The sequence below is a fragment of the Muscardinus avellanarius genome (genome assembly GCF_963383645.1).
Source record: "Muscardinus avellanarius genome assembly, chromosome: 5".
In the NCBI taxonomy this organism is placed as follows: domain Eukaryota; kingdom Metazoa; phylum Chordata; class Mammalia; order Rodentia; family Gliridae; genus Muscardinus; species Muscardinus avellanarius.
In genome coordinates, this window is record NC_137790.1 from 74,269,468 (window position 1) to 74,287,122 (window position 17,655).

General features: G+C 45.8%; 1 protein-coding gene across 12 annotated transcripts in view; it reads left to right on the forward strand.

The window, feature by feature from the left end:
* KALRN (kalirin RhoGEF kinase) overlaps positions 1-17,655 on the forward strand; it is a gene marked incomplete at both ends in the record, with an annotated part of 686,722 nt that overhangs the window by 620,235 nt on the left and 48,832 nt on the right. For all 12 annotated transcript variants that reach the window (XM_080696283.1, XM_080696272.1, XM_080696284.1 and 9 more), the window contains 9 exons: positions 673-739; positions 2,993-3,096; positions 3,272-3,341; positions 3,646-3,732; positions 4,462-4,554; positions 5,459-5,509; positions 6,286-6,363; positions 11,590-11,775; positions 12,090-12,261. In XM_080696283.1, the coding sequence (XP_080552409.1) occupies positions 673-739; positions 2,993-3,096; positions 3,272-3,341; positions 3,646-3,732; positions 4,462-4,554; positions 5,459-5,509; positions 6,286-6,363; positions 11,590-11,775; positions 12,090-12,261 (908 nt within the window). The remainder of the gene's footprint in view (positions 1-672; positions 740-2,992; positions 3,097-3,271; positions 3,342-3,645; positions 3,733-4,461; positions 4,555-5,458; positions 5,510-6,285; positions 6,364-11,589; positions 11,776-12,089; positions 12,262-17,655) is intronic.

The following is a 17,655-nucleotide window of genomic DNA, read 5'->3' on the forward strand; positions in this document are numbered from 1 at the left end:
GGAATAATTAACAACAACAAAAAAGAAAGACAGATAAAAAAAAAAAGGAAGCAAGCAAGCAAGCAAGGAAGGAAGGGAGGGAGGGTCCTCCTGGTCATTGTTCAGTCCCCCATCCTGAGGCACAGGGCTGCCTTCAAAGTTGAGAATAAGGAGTGTCTGTGGTCAATCTTTCTGGCCCTCATTGGGGATTTTCCAGGCCAGTTGCCATGGATACCTCTCTGAATAATAGTAGCTTCTATATTGCAAAGTAAAAGCTTCACTCCATATCTGAATTTCTGGGGCCTTAAGGGCTTATGATCAAACAAATGTCTTTCTCCTCTTGTTAAGCAAAGAATGGTACTGAAATGAAGGATGAGAGTCTCATGCTAATCCCTCTGCCTCAAAGCTTTTGTAACTCAGTTTTGCTAAAGGAATTGCCATTCCTTCTGCCTGTATCTATACGATCCTGCAGGGGGAAAGACGCGCGAAGAGCAGCAAGAGGGTTGCAAGGTGGTGAGCGTGAGCCTTGGTCTGCATGTGTCACTGGGGAAAGCCCTCTCTGCGGCACTATATGAGGGTGTGTTTGGTGGCCTTCTCATAAAATGTCTACATAACTTTCCCTTGACCTTAAGTGTGAAGATTTCTTGTTTAACAATGATGAGGAACCCTCTTTGTTCTTAATCTCCTGCTCAGGTTTGTCCTGAATGAGCTGGTACAGACAGAGAAAGACTATGTCAAGGACCTGGGGATTGTGGTGGAGGTGAGTTGGTGGGGCGTTGTGGGTCTGTGCTCATCCAACCAGGGGCAGATGGCACCTGATGTGCACGGGCTCGGGCTTTAGCTTGACAGCAGTATGTGTTTTTCTCTGTCTGGGTTTTTACAGGAATAAAAACAAAAATTATATAATTCAAATAGATACGCAGGCACTATTTTTCTTTCCCCTTGAAACATTTTAAGTCATATAGAGGGAGGTGGGGCCCAAATGTTATAGCATTTGGGGAACTCTCTTCATAAGAGCTGAGTTCATTTCATCTTGTTTTTGATGACTTGTTATTATCTTAAGAGGCTATTTGGTGTTTTACCATATGGATGTATGATCTTCAGAGCTATAACCACCCTGAGCACAAACCAGGCACCTCATAGTAGAATCATGAGGCTTATGCATTTCCTTAGATTTTAAGGAGAATGTTGTAGTTACCAAGAAGATTGACAAAGAAAAATCTACCAGTAAGCAAGAGAAACATGTCCTCAGTTAAGAGTCAAATTGGGGGCCGGGCGTGGTGGCGCACGCTTGTAATCCCCGCGCTTGGGAGGCAGAGACAGGAGGATCGAAGCCAGCCATGCTGGCTTAAGAGACCCTGTTTCCAAAAATAAAAAAGTATAAAACAGATCTGGGGAGTGTAGCCTGGAGGTAGAAGGGCTTCCAGGACCCCAGTACCACCAAAAAAAAAAAAAAAGAGTCAAATTGGTAGCCAGCTCTATCTTCACTTTTTTTTTTTTTTTTTGGTGGTACTGGGGGTGGAACCCAGAGGCTTTCTACCTCCGGGCTATACTCCCAGACCTTTTTTATATTTTATTTGGGAACAGGGTCTCACTAAGTTGCTGAGAGCCTCACTAAGTAGCTGAGGCTGGCTTCCAACCTGCACGATCCTCCTGTCTCAGCCTCCCAAGCGCGGGGATTACAAGCGTGCGCCACCACGCCCGGCTCTATCTTCACTTTTGAGGACTGACATACTCCATTGATAAAGCCTAAGGAAATAAATGGATAATTTAGATGGCTTAGAGACGTGCTGCGAAGCATCTTGAAAGAAAGAATAGGAAGTCTAAAAATTGAATTATAATGTCTAAATTGCCTGCTGTTTCTTAATAGTTACCCTCTAAGTCCTCATCCTTTGAATTCTGCTGGCTTAGGGCTTTGTATCTGAACCTTGGGTAAAGATATTAACCTGGCATATAGAGGACCTGAATTCTAACTGTGGAAATTTAACTCCCCTCCCCTGGAGATCTGGAGACTGAGACTGAAATCCATGGACATCAGACATCAGTGGTGTGATTATAAGACAAGTCATACAACACCTGGGCACCTTGGTTTTGTCGTCTGTCAGATGGGGATATATGTTGTGTGTACAACCTCATGAGCTGATATATATATTTTTTTCAGTACAGAGGATGGAACCCAGGGACATTGTACCTCTGAAATACACCCCCAGCCCTAGTTTTTACTCTTTTTATTTTTGAAACATGGTCTCACTGAGTTGTGAAGGACCTCGCTATCCACGAACCCATGATCCTCCAGTCTCCGCCTCCCAAATGCTGGGATTACAAGTGTGCCGTAAGGAGCTGGGTGTGGTAGCATACACCTATAATCACAGTACTTGGGAGGCTGAGACAAATGGATCATCGGTTTGAGGCCAGCCTCAGAAACTTACAAAGACCCCAATTCAAATTAAAAAATTAAAAGGGCTAGAGGTGTAGATCAGAGGTAGAATGCCTCTGGGATCAGTCCCCAGTACCAAAAAAATAAAAAATAAAAATAGAATAGAGGTAAAATGAGATTACATTTGAATAACTTTTACAGAATCTAAAGTATTAACAAATTATGATTTATTTTTAGGCCAGGTGTGTCTAATTCTGAGCCTTTAAAGATATAAGTAACTTGAGTCAGGAGATAGGAAAGGGACAAATTATTGTTTTCTTCTCTCGCCTGTTTGTATTTACTTATTTTATTCTGTGGTACTGGGGTTGGAACCCAGGGGCTGGCACATGCTAGGCAAGTGCCAAGCTTTGCCTGAGGAGACTGCCACCGAGAAAGGGACTCAGAAACTTCACCCAAGTTTTGTCTCTCACTCTGCCCAACGCTAAAGTCCTGGCTGAGTGGGAGAAACCACGGCAGTGCTGGCCCTCAGCCCCACGCAGGTGCGGCTTCCCTGGGTGCTGTGCGGTGGGATGGGCTGGCCTGGAGTGCATTCTCGTGAGCAGGACGCTCCACTAACCTCAGCCTCTGCCACTTTAGGGCTTCATGAAGAGAATGGAAGAGAAGGGCATCCCTGAAGATATGCGAGGGAAAGACAAAATCGTGTTCGGAAATATTCACCAGATTTATGACTGGCATAAGGAGTAAGTGTCCCTGCTGTCCGGAGAGTCAGGGTGATCCGGGACCCAGAACTGCAGACTCCTCTTCCTGCCTCTGACCAGGGGGTTGAGGGGATTCTCCTGTCAGTAATGTTATCATCGGGAGATGCTACAGTTGCAAATAGTGGGGCCTCCTTCTCCTTATCCTCTCTCCTTTTAGTTTTTTCCTGGCTGAACTGGAAAAATGTATCCAAGAGCAAGATAGACTGGCGCAGCTCTTTATTAAACATGTGAGTGTCCCCCGGCCATCTCCTCTCCCCTCCCCAGCTCTTTCTGTTTCTTTGAACATTCTTCCTCTCTCAGGCTCTTCCTGGACTAGCTTTTCACGCCTCTCTGAGTTCTCGTTTCTGTTTTGACTTTCTTGGCAATATGGAAGGCGGACTCTTGCCTGCTACTCATTCATGTCCTTGCTATTTAACTGCCTCCGTGTTTCCCATGTCGACCATCCTTTTGCCCTCCCCTCGGTGTGTAGAGGAGGGAGAGCGAGCACAGGGGCGGAATGCCTGACCGCAGCATTTCTCCTCTCTTTGCCAGGAACGAAAGCTGCACATCTACGTGTGGTACTGCCAGAACAAGCCGCGCTCCGAGCACATTGTTGCCGAGTACGATGCCTACTTTGAGGTAAGGGGGAGGGAGGAGGGGATTCAGGTCAAGACAGCCATATTCAGAAACACCAGCAACAGAGCCGTTAGCATCTCAGCTCTTCCCATAAGCACCTTGGCTTGCGAGGAGCTGAGGTGGCCCTGCCTTGGCTGCACTGAGAAGCCTCCACTAGCAGAATGATTCTGTAACAGAGACTGTTTGGGGTTCTTGTTCTTCCCTGGTGATGCAGAGCATCGTGCCCAGCCCCCCAGGATTTGTTGTTGAAGGGTCACCATCACTTCGTGGTCTCTGCTTCTGTCCCCAAAGATTCTTCCCAGCACCTCCAAGCCTGGAAACATTGATTTTGTTGGTGGAGAGGCAGCACTGTCCCTTGGAAGGAGCCCTCGGCTGAGTGTTTAGGGATCAGGGCCCCATCGTGTAGCCTACCATGTCCTCAGGGAAGCCCTTCTTGCCTGCCTCTGCCCTGGAGCAGTAGAGAGAACATAGGACCGATTGCAGCCTGTCTCCTAAGACCAGGTTGAGGACCAAGGCGTGACAGTGCTGGCCGTGAAGACACGGTAGCTAGCCAAGGAGGCCACGGTGGTGTGTGTTACCTGTTGCTCAGAGCAAGTGAGCAGACATGTAGCCGTTCTTCCTTCTGCATGACTGGAAGATTATTGGAAAACATGAAGACCCATGGACCATGCCATGGAATGCTGATCCAGAGCACCCCAATTCTTGGGTTGACCTGGTTCCTTTGTGTTTCAGGAGGTCAAGCAGGAGATAAATCAAAGGCTGACGCTTAGCGACTTCCTTATCAAGCCCATTCAGAGGATAACAAAATACCAATTGCTCCTCAAGGTAAGAAGCTGGGGTCTGGGGTGGGGCTGGAGAAGCGTCTCCTTGGGGTTGAGGCAGCGGGCAGTGGGCTTGGGCTCAGTCTCCATCACACTGTCCCCAGGGGCTGTGGCTTGGTGGGACAGGCGCAGACTGCTTCTTCTGTTAGCTTTGTCCCCAGGTAGATTTCATAGCTCTTCTGCCCTTAAAGTTACTTGATTTTTTTCATTCAGCTCACTTTTTACTTTTTCACAATGGCTGACTCGATAGCTTTCAAAACTAAAATGTAACAAGAGCATGAAATCAGAGTAGAATACAAGTGAGAAAAGAAAGAGAAATGCCGGGCCCTAGAAATCTCAGATGAATGGCACCTACAGTTTGATCATAGTTCATTTTAAACAATAACAACTTTATCTTTTATACGGAAATAAGAAGTTAAATGGAAGAGAGAGACTGGACTTTCCTTTCTCTTACTCTGTCTTATCATAACCTCCCTTTGCTTCTTCCTGCTCCCTTCTCCCCTAGCTTTGACTCATTGAATTCTAGGGGTTTCCTCCACATTATACATCTAACATGACTCATGACTTCATTTCTCAGATACTGCATCCATCGCCACCTTTTTTTGTTTGGTTTGGTTTGGTACTGGGGTTGAACCCAGGGGCATTCTACCTCTGAGCTACACCCCCAGCCCATTTCATTTTAGAACAGGATCTCACCAAGTTGCTGAGGGCCTTCCTAAGTTGCTGAGGCTGGCCTCAAACCTGAAATCTTCTTGTCTTAGGCTCCCAAGTATTGGGATTATAGGCGTGCACCACCACACCCAGCTGGGCTGTTATTGTATTTTTATGATAAGTTTGAATAGCTCTCTGGCCATTTTACTGACTGATTTCACCTCTCCCACACCCTTCCCATTTTCCTTCCTTGCTAGGACTTCCTGAGATACAGCGAGAAGGCTGGTTTGGAGTGTTCAGATATCGAAGTGAGTTTTCTGCTTGTAATACTTTCTGTTCTTGGAGACTTTAGGGCATCTAATCCTAATGGGGAGCAACTGTCTCAGGAGGACCAAGGGTCCAGGCCAACTCCCTCCATTCCCAGCAGCACAGGCCATCCTAGAAAACATCGAGTTCGAGAAAACACCGAATGCTGTTTTCTAGAACTCAAGAATTCTGTTCTGGGGTGGCTGCAGGTGACACATAGTGACAAAGGGTGGTATTTGAGCCCTTTAACATCCTTCAGAGACTGAGTGAAATGGCAGCGATTCGATTTGTAATTTTATCCACAAATCAAGTACTATTTGACTGGAACATAAAAATATCCCATTTTTACTCCCCAACCTCCTCACCAAGGATTACCCCCTAAGTGAAGTCCTTTGTGTCACCATGGGGATTATTTTTAAGCCAGAGAGGTTGCAGCCTTGCTGGCAGGTTATTTTCTCTAATGTTTCACAAGCCAGGCTAAGCTGCTGCTTGGGCTACAAAAGAGAAAAAGAAGAAAAAATAGGAAAGAGAAAGGGAGGTGGGAAAGGGATGGGCTGAATAACGTTGCCTCACATGTGGTCACCGGGTGTCACGATCCCGCACTGATGACCAACACACCCCACAGAAAATCCCACAGTCCTCAGTGTGGGCAGCAAGGACCGGCATCTTTCCTAGAATATAGGAGCCACCTGGAAGCAAAGTCCCTGCATTTCCGCCCTGAACTGCCACGAGCTTCCTGCAGTCCCCCCTCCTGAGTGACTGTCATTCTTCCCCACAGAAAGCAGTGGAGTTAATGTGCCTTGTTCCCAAACGCTGCAATGACATGATGAATCTGGGGCGCCTGCAGGGCTTTGAGGTGAGTGAGCCTTGGAATGCTTCTGAGCCCTCCTCTCTGGGCAGTGGGAGTCCCGTCTACTGAGGCCTCTTCCCTTTGAAGCCCTGCGTCCTGCCTCCTCTACCTGGGCCCTCAGGTTCACAGGCCTAGCAGATGCATCTGTTTAGAAAGTCCAGTGATAGGACAGAAATAGAGTGCTTGGCCAAGCTGGGGTCAGATTCCCTGGGGTTTAGAGAGACCCAAAACTCTTTCTAACTCTTTGAACCTGGCCATGACCTCTTCCCTCTTTCTTTCTTTTTTTTTTTTCTTTTTTCTTTTTTCTTTTTTTTTTTTTTTTTTTGGTGGTACTAGGGATTGAACTCAAGGGCATTCTACCTCTGAACTATACTCTCAACCCTATTTTCTTTTATTTTGAAGCAGGGTCTCACTAAGTTGTGGAGGTCCTCACTAAGTTGCTGAGGCTGGCTGTGAACCCCGATCCTCCTGTCTCAGCCACCCAAGTACTGGGGATTGAACCTGGAAGCATTCTACCACTAGACTATATCCTCAGTTATTATTTATCTATTTATTTTATTTATTCATTTATTTTTGTGGTACTATTAATTGAACTCAAGTGTGCTCTACCACCAAACTATACCCCCCAATCCCATTTATTTATTTATTTATTTATTTATTTATTTATTTATTTCTTTATTTGGTACTGGGGATGGAACCCAGGGGCCTTCTACCTCTGGGCTACACTCCCAGACCTATTTTATATTTTATTTGGAAACAGGGTCTCACTAAGTTGCTGAGAGCCTCACTAAGTAGCCGAGGCTGGCTCCAAACCTGTGCAGTCCTCCTGTCTCAGGCTCCCAAGCGTGGGGATTACAAGCATGCCACCACGCCCCACTCTCCTTTTTATTTTTGAGACAGGGTCTTGCTAAATTTATTGGACCAGCCTTGAATTTGCAGTACTCCTGTTTCATCCTCCTAAGTACTGGAATTATAAGTGTGTACCACTGTGCCCAACTCCCTCTGACTCTTCTTCCTTCTTTTTTTCTTTCTTTCTTTTTTTTTTCGGTACTGGGGATGGAACCCAGGGGTATTCTACCTCCGAGCTACACCTCCAGCCCTATTATTTTATTCTTTATTTTTGAAGCAGGGTTCGCTGAGTTGCAAAGGGCCTCGCTAAGTAGCTGAGGCTGTTCGCGAACCACAATCCTCCTGTCTCAGCCTCCCGAATGCTGCCTATTTTTTATTCCTTATTTTGAAACAGGGTCTCACTGTGTTGCAAAGGGCCTGGCCACAAACCGGGATCCTCCTGTTGTAGCCTCCCAAATGCTGGGGTTAAAAGTGGTGCCACCACACCCAGCTCTGCTTTTTTTTTTTTTTTTTTAGAATAGTCTGTTAAACAGGTCTTATATAGTGACTGAATTTTTAGCTAAATGAACATTCAAAGCTCAAAACATCTCAAGACACATTTCTGTTCTTTGAAGAGGAGAACCAAGTCTTGAGGGAAATAGCTAGAAGTCCCAAGGATTTGAGCTTAAGTAAACACAGCTATGCTAGGACTGCTGTCCTAGCAGAGTAAATAAAGTACTGTAACTGGGTAACTTAGACAACAGAAATTATCCTTGCACTTTTGGAGGCTGGCAGTCTGAAATCAGGGTCTTGTCAGGGGCATTCCTATGAGGACGCTGAGGGGAGGACCCTCGTTTGTAGGAGCCGTCGTCATGGCCACGTTCTGTTCTCTGTGGATCTTCACCTCATCCTTCCCTTAGGGTGTATCAGGGTCCAAATTTCCCCTCTCTATAAAGACATCAGCTGGACATGGTAACACATGCCTGTATTCCCAGGACATGGGAGACAGAGGCAGAAGGATCAGAGGCTCGAGGCCAGCCTCAGAAACTTAGTAAGACCCTCAGCAACTTAGTGAGACCCTGTTTCAAAACAAAAATGGCTGAGAATGTAGCTCAGAGGTAGAGTAGAATGCCCCTGGGTTCGAGCTCTAGTACCCAAAAAAGGGGGGGGGGCATCTTTCTTATTCTATAAGGGCTCCGTCTAATGACCTCACTTGTTTACCTCAGAAAAGACCTCATCCTCCAAGGTCACATTGTGAGGTCTCAGGGGTAGGATACAACATGTGGATTGGGGGCAGGGAAGACGGAGTTCAACCGTGGGCAGTGGACATTTAAAGTACAAACTGACCTTCCTAATTTATACTTAATAAATGACTGTTGTTAGCTTATATCCAAATCTTATAAGTTAACCAAACGTTTTATGTTTTGAATATTTGTATGTTAAAGTTATAACTGATGCAGTTATTAACTGGCACCCAGCAGTTGCTGAACCCTCTAGAGAAGGACATGGGTCTTCTAATCCTGTTTCCTAGTAAATCCTGCCACCTAGGATTTCATTATTCCTTTTCCAAGAAAAGGGATTCTAGGAAGCTGAGATCATTAAATGCCCCCCTCCATACCCAGATGAATGAGCAGAGAGTGAATAGTGCAGGCCTGAGGCAGGCTGGCGGTGGGAGGCAGTCTCGGAGATGCTGTACTCAGATCTGGGTCCGTGAGTCGGACAGATGGCATTCTTGAGCCACACTTTCTTGTTCCCTTTGCCCTTGCAGCCCATCCTAAACGTCCCTGTCTGCTTCCCGTGCTTTGTTAAGATGGGAACCAAGTAGAGGGTCTTCGTTGTTGGTCACGCTTGTAGGTCAGCTCTCCAAGATGGACCTGAGCCATTAGCCTAAGCAGGGTCACCCAGCAGAAATAATCACACTTTTTTTTTTTTTTTTTTTTTTTTTTTTGGTACTAGGAATTTAACCCCAGGGCATTTTACCTCTGAGCAACACCCCTAGTCCTTTTTATTTTGAAACAGGGCCTAGCTAAGTTGCTGAGATCTCACTAAGCAGCTGAGGCTGGCCTCAGGCCTGCAATCCTCCTGTCTCAGACTCCCAAGTGCCAAGATTATAGGTGTGCACCACTGCACTCTTGAATTTGTGCATGGCTTCTCTTTAGAGAAAGGAGAGACTTTTACACATTTTCTTTGGCATTATGCCAAGTGTGAGGCTGTTCTGAACAAATCGAGTAGTGTGTGTGTGTGTGTGTGTGTGTGTGTGTGTGTGTGTGTTCTGGGGATTGAACTCAGAGACATTCTACCTCTGAGATACACCCCCAGCCCTATTTTATTTTTTATTTTGAAATAGAGTCTCATTAAGTTGCTAAGACTGGCAGCAAACCTGTGATCCTCCTGTCTCAGCATCCCAAGTACTGGGATTACAGGCATGCACCACCATGCCCGGCTAAGTCGCCTGTTTTCTGAACGGGAGTCTGGCTTGGCTTCCTTTGGGTCTCTGGAGGAACTGACCACTGACGGGAGGAGGGCATCTGACTGTGCCAGCTGATCCACAGTGCACAAGTGTGTGTCCATGGAAAGCAGCGCGCAGGAGTGTGTGGTTCTCTTTTTTAAATCAAGCAGCTCCATCTTTTGTTTCCATTAGCTGCAGATAATCTGCCTTGCATTCCACCAGCTAATTGGGAAGCTAATTGTGAATGTCTGTCTCTTCCCGGAGTCCATGGCTTTGGGCTGGAGAAAAGTGAGAGCCCTTCATCCTAATTCCCTCCCTCTCTTATCCTCTGGCTCTCTTTAGCTCTGGTCTCCTGCACCCCATGAGCGGGCTCTTATGCAACACTAACAGCTCTTTGAGCTTTCCTGCCTAGCTGGTCACTGGCTTAATATTAACTTTGGACCAGGGTAGAGATAAGCCTGTTTGGCCGCTGACCTTGGCAATAAGGAGCCATGATCCAAGCAGAGGGCCGGCATTTCTGAGGAACACCAAAGAAAAATGACCCCCGTCCCAGGTAATATTTGGAATAGGGCATCACGTGCAGGGCTTATGCTAAAGGGCAAACGTTATCCCCTGAGAAAGTACATTTCAGAGGAGGCTCTGTGTCACTGCCCTTGTTGTCAATAGAAACAGTAAGGCTTTCTGACCACTTCTGCAGTAACTCTCAAGGTTGGGTATATCCCCTTTGATGATGCCTGAAAATCTCATTGGAAACTGGCAAACCAATATCTCCTCAGCTGAGCAGCATGTGGCCTGGTAGCCAGAGTCATTTTAGAAGAATCACAGGACCCAGAGAAACATCTCCCGGTTTACAACCATGACAACCTAACTTCACCCGTGGACCTTAGCCGGGCTTAGCCAGGTGCCAAAACTTCTATGATGGGAGCAGGAGGAAGGGCCTGACTCATCAGGCTATTGAGGTCCCGTGTACCTCACTTCCCTTGGCCACAGGTTGGCTCTGGATTCATGGCTACAAGAGTGCCCCAGGTCCTTGGCCCATGCTGCAAGGGAGCCGGGCAGACACAATTCTGAGCTATACGGAGAGAAAGGCCAGTCCTAGGCCTTAGTGTCTCCTACTTTCTATTCTTGTGTGTTGGAGGGAGGTGCAGGGTAGACTGGAGATTGGACCCAGGTACCTCTGAGCCGAACCCCTAGTCCCATTGTATGTATGTATGTATGTATGTATGTATTTGGAAACAAGGTCTCATTAAGTTGCTGAGGCTGGCCATAAACTCATGATCCTCCTGTCTCAGCTTCCTGAGCACTGGGATTACAGACGTGCACCATCATGCCCAGCTTCTCTTCTCCTTTTAATGAAAAATACAATATTTGGGGATTTTTGGTACTGGGGATGGAACCCAGAGGCATTCTACCTCTAAGCTACACCTCCAGCCCTATTTTTATTTATTTATTTATTTATTTATTTATTTATTTATTTATTTATTGTTGTGCTGGGGGTGGAACCCAGGGGCTTTTCTACCTCCGGGCTACACTTCCAGACCTATTTTTATACTTTTATTTCTGAACAGGGTCTCACTAAGTTGCTAAGGCTGTCTTCAAACCTGTGCAATCCTCCTGTCTCAGCCTCCCAAGTGCTGGGATTACAAGCGTGCCCCACCACGCCCGGCTTCTTTTTATTTTGAGACAGGGTCTCACTGAGTTGCAGAGAGCCTCACTAAGTAGCTGAGGCTGTCTGCGAACCGCGATCCTCCTCTCTCAGCCTCCCAAATTCTGAGATTACAAGTGAAGAGGAAAGAGGCTACAGTCTGTGCCCAGATATGGGTGGGTCCAAGATCAGTGTCTTACTAGAGCCCCAAGGCTTTTAGTGTCAGGTGTGGGGAGGAGTGTGGCCCAAGAAGACTATGCCTCCCACCCCTCCCGCCTGCTTCTCACTGGCTTCTGGCCTCTCCCACCAGGGCACCCTGACGGCCCAGGGCAAGCTATTGCAGCAGGACACCTTCTATGTGATCGAGCTAGATGCCGGCATGCAGTCCCGGACCAAGGAGAGACGCGTGTTCCTCTTCGAGCAGATCGTCATCTTCAGTGAACTGCTCAGGAAGGGGTCCCTTACCCCTGGCTACATGTTCAAAAGGAGCATCAAGGTAAGGGCATAGGCAGGATGCAGAGGGGTAAGGAAGAGCCAGCTCTCCAAGCTGCTTCCTGCAGACAAGGCCCCCGGGGTGGGAGGACCCCTCAGCCTAACAGCCTGCCATCCAGAAGGCTGAGGGAGACGGTGCTCACCCATGAGAAACAGCCACAGTCCCAAGAGCCAGTGCCCAGCATGATCCTGCAGGTTCCCCGGGGTCAGAAACCAAAGATGTACTATTAGATCCAGCGCAGGTTTTAAGATACAGTAATAGGTTGCAGGGATATTTCCCCACTTAAATATGAAAAGGATTGACTTGTTTTCTTCCAGATGAATTACTTGGTCCTAGAGGAGAACGTGGACAATGACCCCTGCAAATTTGCACTCATGAACAGGGAGACTTCTGAGAGGGTCATTCTGCAAGCTGCCAACTCAGATATCCAGCAGGCCTGGGTACAGGACATCAATCAGGTCTTGGAAACACAGCGAGACTTCTTAAATGGTATGTGCCACACCTGGTTGGTAGCTGGGCCATTCCACGGGAACCCACACCTCTGCACTTCCTTGGGTCCAAGCCATGGAGAATTACGACCTCCAACCACATCTATATGGATGCCAATGTTTTAGTTTTGAGAAACATTTTATAAAGAAGCCCACCTTTCCAGTAGAAGGGATCTTCTTTCTTAGGACATACCATATAAGCCTTGTGGCCACCACTACCATCTGGTAAGAATTTGGGTGAAAGTCTGAGATGGGCACATCCTCTGTCTTGTATGGCTGGCTGTCAGTGGTGTGCGTTTTTCTTCTTGGTGATCAGTGGCCGGTCCTCTCACAGGCCTCTAGTGTTTTGTAGAGATAACTGGGGGTTTGGCAGATCAATCCAAATCCCCCCTCTGCTCCCACCAGGGTGAGAACCTTGATAAACCAGCTTGTCAGCTGACCTTGCCCAATGACCTTTCAAATGAGAGGTGATAGCTAATTCTTAATGTCAGTAATACCCCAAAACCTCTCAGAACAAATAAGTGGTTACACTGAGAACACAGTTCCCCATGGACCCCGCAGGCATCCCCTAATGTTTGCGTATGTTTCTTTTTGCCCCTTTGGGGATTTCTTCACATTGAGGTTGGCACGTGAAGGAGGCGTGCGTTGTTATACTCGTGCTGATCTGCTGAGTTGCTGAGCTCAGGGTCTCATGGGCAGAGAAGGAACTTGAACTTGGAGGTAAAATGGTACGGGTAGCAAAGGAAACCTGCAGACTCTGTGAGCACACATGTATGTGTAGACATACACATATGCACATGTTCTCACACACACACATACATATGCACACACAGGACCACCTTAGGCATATCACCTCTTCTTGCCTATCCTGCAACCCCTTCTACATGCCCTCACATATGCACACATGCACACACACACAAGTCTACCCTAGGTGTCCCCTCTCCTCTTACAGGTACAGCACTAAGGTCTGAAGTGTATGCCTCTGTGTTTATGCCTACACAGAGTCGCATGCACACGCACATGTACCCAGGATTACCTTTGGACACCACTTCTCACCTATACTGAGATTGGTGGTACATGACCATATGTTCTCGTGTGTATGTGCACACACTCATGGGTCCACCGTCAGGTCTGTCACTTTTTTGCCAGTATTAAGGATCTTCTAGACTCTTTCAAATAATGTGAATATAGCATATTACAGGTGTCCAGCATGGAGCTGAGTGCTGTAGGGAAAGCTAAGAGGTGACATCCTGGTACAAGACCTTGGCCAAGGCCTGATGTTTCCCTGGGCCTCATTTGGCTCATTTTATAAAAGGAGAGTCGGGCTAGATCTACTGTGCCCATGCCAAGGTGAGTCATGGTGGCCCAGCAGTACTGGCCACAGGAAACTACAGCCCACAGCCCTGCGATGTCAGTTTTTTCAATGGTAACAGATTTAACAGTGTTTTGTTTTAAAACACAAAGATTATGTAGCAGGATGTTGTGACCTTTTAAGATAGAATGTGAGAGGTTAAAGCAATTTCAAACTTACAGAGAATATTTTAGGGCCATGCTCCCTGCCTCCCAGGTATAAAAAAGGTTGATGAAAGAAACTAGACTACACCATAGCCCAACTATGGAACCAGCCAAGATGTCCATCAACAGATGAATGGATTACAAAACTGTGGGATATGTACACAATGGAATTTTACTCAGCCATCAAAAAAAACTCAATTACATCATTTTCAGGGAAATGGATGGAACTGGAGGACATTATGCTAAGTGAGATTAGTCAGGCACAAAAAATAAGAAACCAGATGCTTTCCCTAATATGTGAAAGCTAAGGAGAAACTGGTCAGGAAATCCTATAGAGGAGCAAACAAGGAGGAGAAAGGAGGGGGAAGAAGGAAAATCTCTAAAACACACAATTTACTTAAACATATCGAAGTCAACCACTAAGCCAAGCAAGGGAAGGAGGGATGGAGAGGGAATGGGGTGGGAATTGGGTAGGGGTTAAATCAGTGATGTGTACATGTATGTACACACAAGTTTTTTACCCCAATATGATGTATGAATATAATGCACCAATAAAAAATAAAAAAAGAAACTAGACTAAACAATCTATAGGATTCTTTATCATCCTAAAAAATCTAAAATGAAGCACAGGCCCAGCCCTAAGGAATGGTAATAAAACTGGTATATAGCTTAAGATTTCTAAATATATAACTTTGAATAGACATTTTGTTTATAGAATATTAGACACAAAAATAGGTATATATAAAATATATCCATTTAAATTACATTTCATTAATTCGTGTGTGTGTGTGTGTGTGTGTGTGTGTGTGTGTGTGTGTGTGTGTGTTTTCCTGGGTATTGAATCCAGGGCCATTCTACCTCCAAGCTGTACCCCGGTCCTATCTTTTTTTTTTTTAATTGGTGCATTATAGTCATACATCTCAATGGGGTACAAGATGGTGGAGACATACATGCACACATCACCCAATTAGCCCTTACCCAGTTCCCACCCCATTCCCTCCCACTCCCTCCTTCTCATGCATGGCTTAGTGATTGACCTTAATATGTTTCTTAAAGTACATCAACAAACCTATCTTTTTTTTTTTTTTTTGAAACAGGGTCTTGCTAGGTTGATGAGAGTCTCACTACTTGCTGAGGCTGTTATCAAACCTGTGATTCTCCTGTCTCAGCCTCCCAAATACTGGGATTACAAGCTTTTGCCACCATACCTGGCTTAATTCACCCATTTAAGTTTCATTCCATTAGCTGGGCATGGTGACACACACTAGTAATCCCAGTACTTGGGAAGCTGAGACAGGAGGATCTAAGATTCGCTGCCTCAGAGATTTGTGGCCAGCCTCAGCTCCTTAGTGAGGCCCTCTGCAACTTAGTGATGCTTTGTTTCAAAAATAAAATAGGGTTGGGTATGGTGGTGCATGCTTGTAATCCCAGCATTTGGGAGTCTGAGACAGTAGGATTGTGGTTTGCTGACAGCCTCAGCTACCTAGTGAGGTCCTTTGCAACTCAGTGAGACCCTGTTTCAAAATAAAGATTAAAGCTGGGTATGGTGGCACACACTTGTAATCCCTGCACTTGGGAGACTGAGACAGGAGGATCATGCGGGTTTGAAGCCAGCCTCAGCTACTTAGTGAGACTTTCAACAACTTAGTGAGACCCTGTTTCCAAATAAAATATAAAATAGGTCTGGGAGTGTAGTCTGGAGGTAGAAGGCCCCTGGGTATCACCCTCAGTACCAAAAAAAAAAAAAAGACTAAGCCAGGAATGGTAATCCTAGCACTCAGGAGGCTGAGACCAGAGGATTGTGATTCACGGACAGCCTCAGTTACTTAATGAGGCCCTCCAAGACTTCATGAGACCCTGTTTCAAAATAAAGAATAAAAAATAGGGCAGGGGGTGTAGCTCAGAGGTCAAATGCTCCTGGTTTCCATCCCCAGACCCACAATAAATAAATAAATAAATAATATATATATATATATATATATATATATATATATATATATATATATATATACTAAAAAAATAGGGCTGGGGGTGTAGCTCAGAGGTAGAATGCCCCTGGGTTCCATTCCCAGCACCACAAAATAATTAATTAATTAATTAGGGCCGAGTGTGGTGGTGCATGCTTATATTTCTGATACTTGGAAGGCTGAGACAGAAGGATTGCAGGCTCGAGGCCAGCTTCAGCTATTTAATGAGGCCCTCCACAACTCAGTGAGACTCTATTTTGAAATAAAAAACCAAAAATTTGGACTGGGGTGTAGGTCAGAGGTAGAATGCCCTCAGGTTCAATTCCTAGTACCATAAGTAAATAAATAAATAGCATTAATTTTTGATAGATTTTAAGATGGAATGAGGGTTTCAAAATAAAAAATAAAAAGGAGCCAGGTGTGGTAGCGCACGCTTGTAATCCCCGTGGATGGGAGGCAGAGACAGGAGGATCGCGCTGTTTCAAAGCCAGCCTCCCTGGCTTAAGAGACCCTGTTTCCAAATTTGAAAAAATATAAAATAGATCTGGGAGTGTAGCCTGGATGTAGAAGGGTTTCCAGGAACCCCAGTACCACCAGTAATAATAATAATAATAATAACAACAATAACAACAACAACAACAATAATAACAACAACAATAATAATAACAATAATAAAATAAAAAGGACTGGAAATGAAACATGGAGGTAGAATGTCCCTGGGTTCAATTCTCAGTAACACACACACACACACACACACACACACACATACACACACAATTTTATTTAAGTGCTTTAGCATAGTCATTGCATAGAACCAGGTGCTGCCCTAATTCCATATGATAGGGTTGAGTCATAAATTCAGTTTGATACGGTCTATTTCATAACTCTGTGCTGTACTTGGAACTGCATTTCTTTAGACATAGTCTGTGATTTTGATTTTCACACGGGTCTAAGACACCTTTTTCCAATACTTAAGAGAAAGGGAGTTTGACCTTGGACAAAGGAGAAAGGGAGTCATGGAGCTATTACTGAACTAGGTTATCATTACATAATAGTTAATGCCCACAGAGTGCTCCCCGGGGCAGAGCCATGTACTGCAGGCCTGTTATACACTTTGACAAGGATTTAGTGATGAGCCTGGGCCAGGCTTTTACTTACACATGGGCATCTCAGCTGGTCCCTCCCTCCTGAGACTTCAAATAGAAAGGAGTGTGGCCCTGTGTGGAGTGCTATTGAAGTGAATACCTGTCACTGGAAATAAAGTTCTCCCAGCCCCAGCTGATAACCCACTTAAATGGCCGTTACAGTGACTACTGCTAAAAACAACACAGTCATGCCAGACCTTGAAGTCAGAACAGAATCCCACCTGGGTGGCGTTTGCCTGGCTGTAGCTCTTCAGTGCTGAGGCCCTGGAAATTTGTTATCTTAAACTCAGTAGAACAAAGCTCATAGCCAGGCGTGGTGGCACAGGCCTCTAACCCCAGCACTTGAGAAGCTGAGACAGGAGGATCACAGGTTCAAAGCCAGCCTCAGCAGCTTAGCAAGGCCCTCAGCAACTTAAGTGAGACCCTGTTTCGAAATAAAAAGTAAGCCGGGCGTGGTGGCGCACACTTGTAATCCCCGCGCTTGGGAGGCGGAGACAGGAGGATCGCGCAGGTTCGAAGCCAGCCTCCGTTGGCTTAAGAGACCCTGTTTCCAAATAAAAAGTATAAAAAAGTAGGTGTCTGGGAGTGTAGCCTAGAGGTAGAAGGGTTTCCAGGAACCCCAGTACCACCAAAATAAATAAATAAATAGTAAACAGCTTGAGGTATAGCTCAGAGGTAGAATGTCCCTGCTTCGATCCCCAGTACCAAAATAAAACAACAAAGCTTGTGTCTTTACCTTCAGATCAGCTTGTTCTCCCGTCTTCTGAG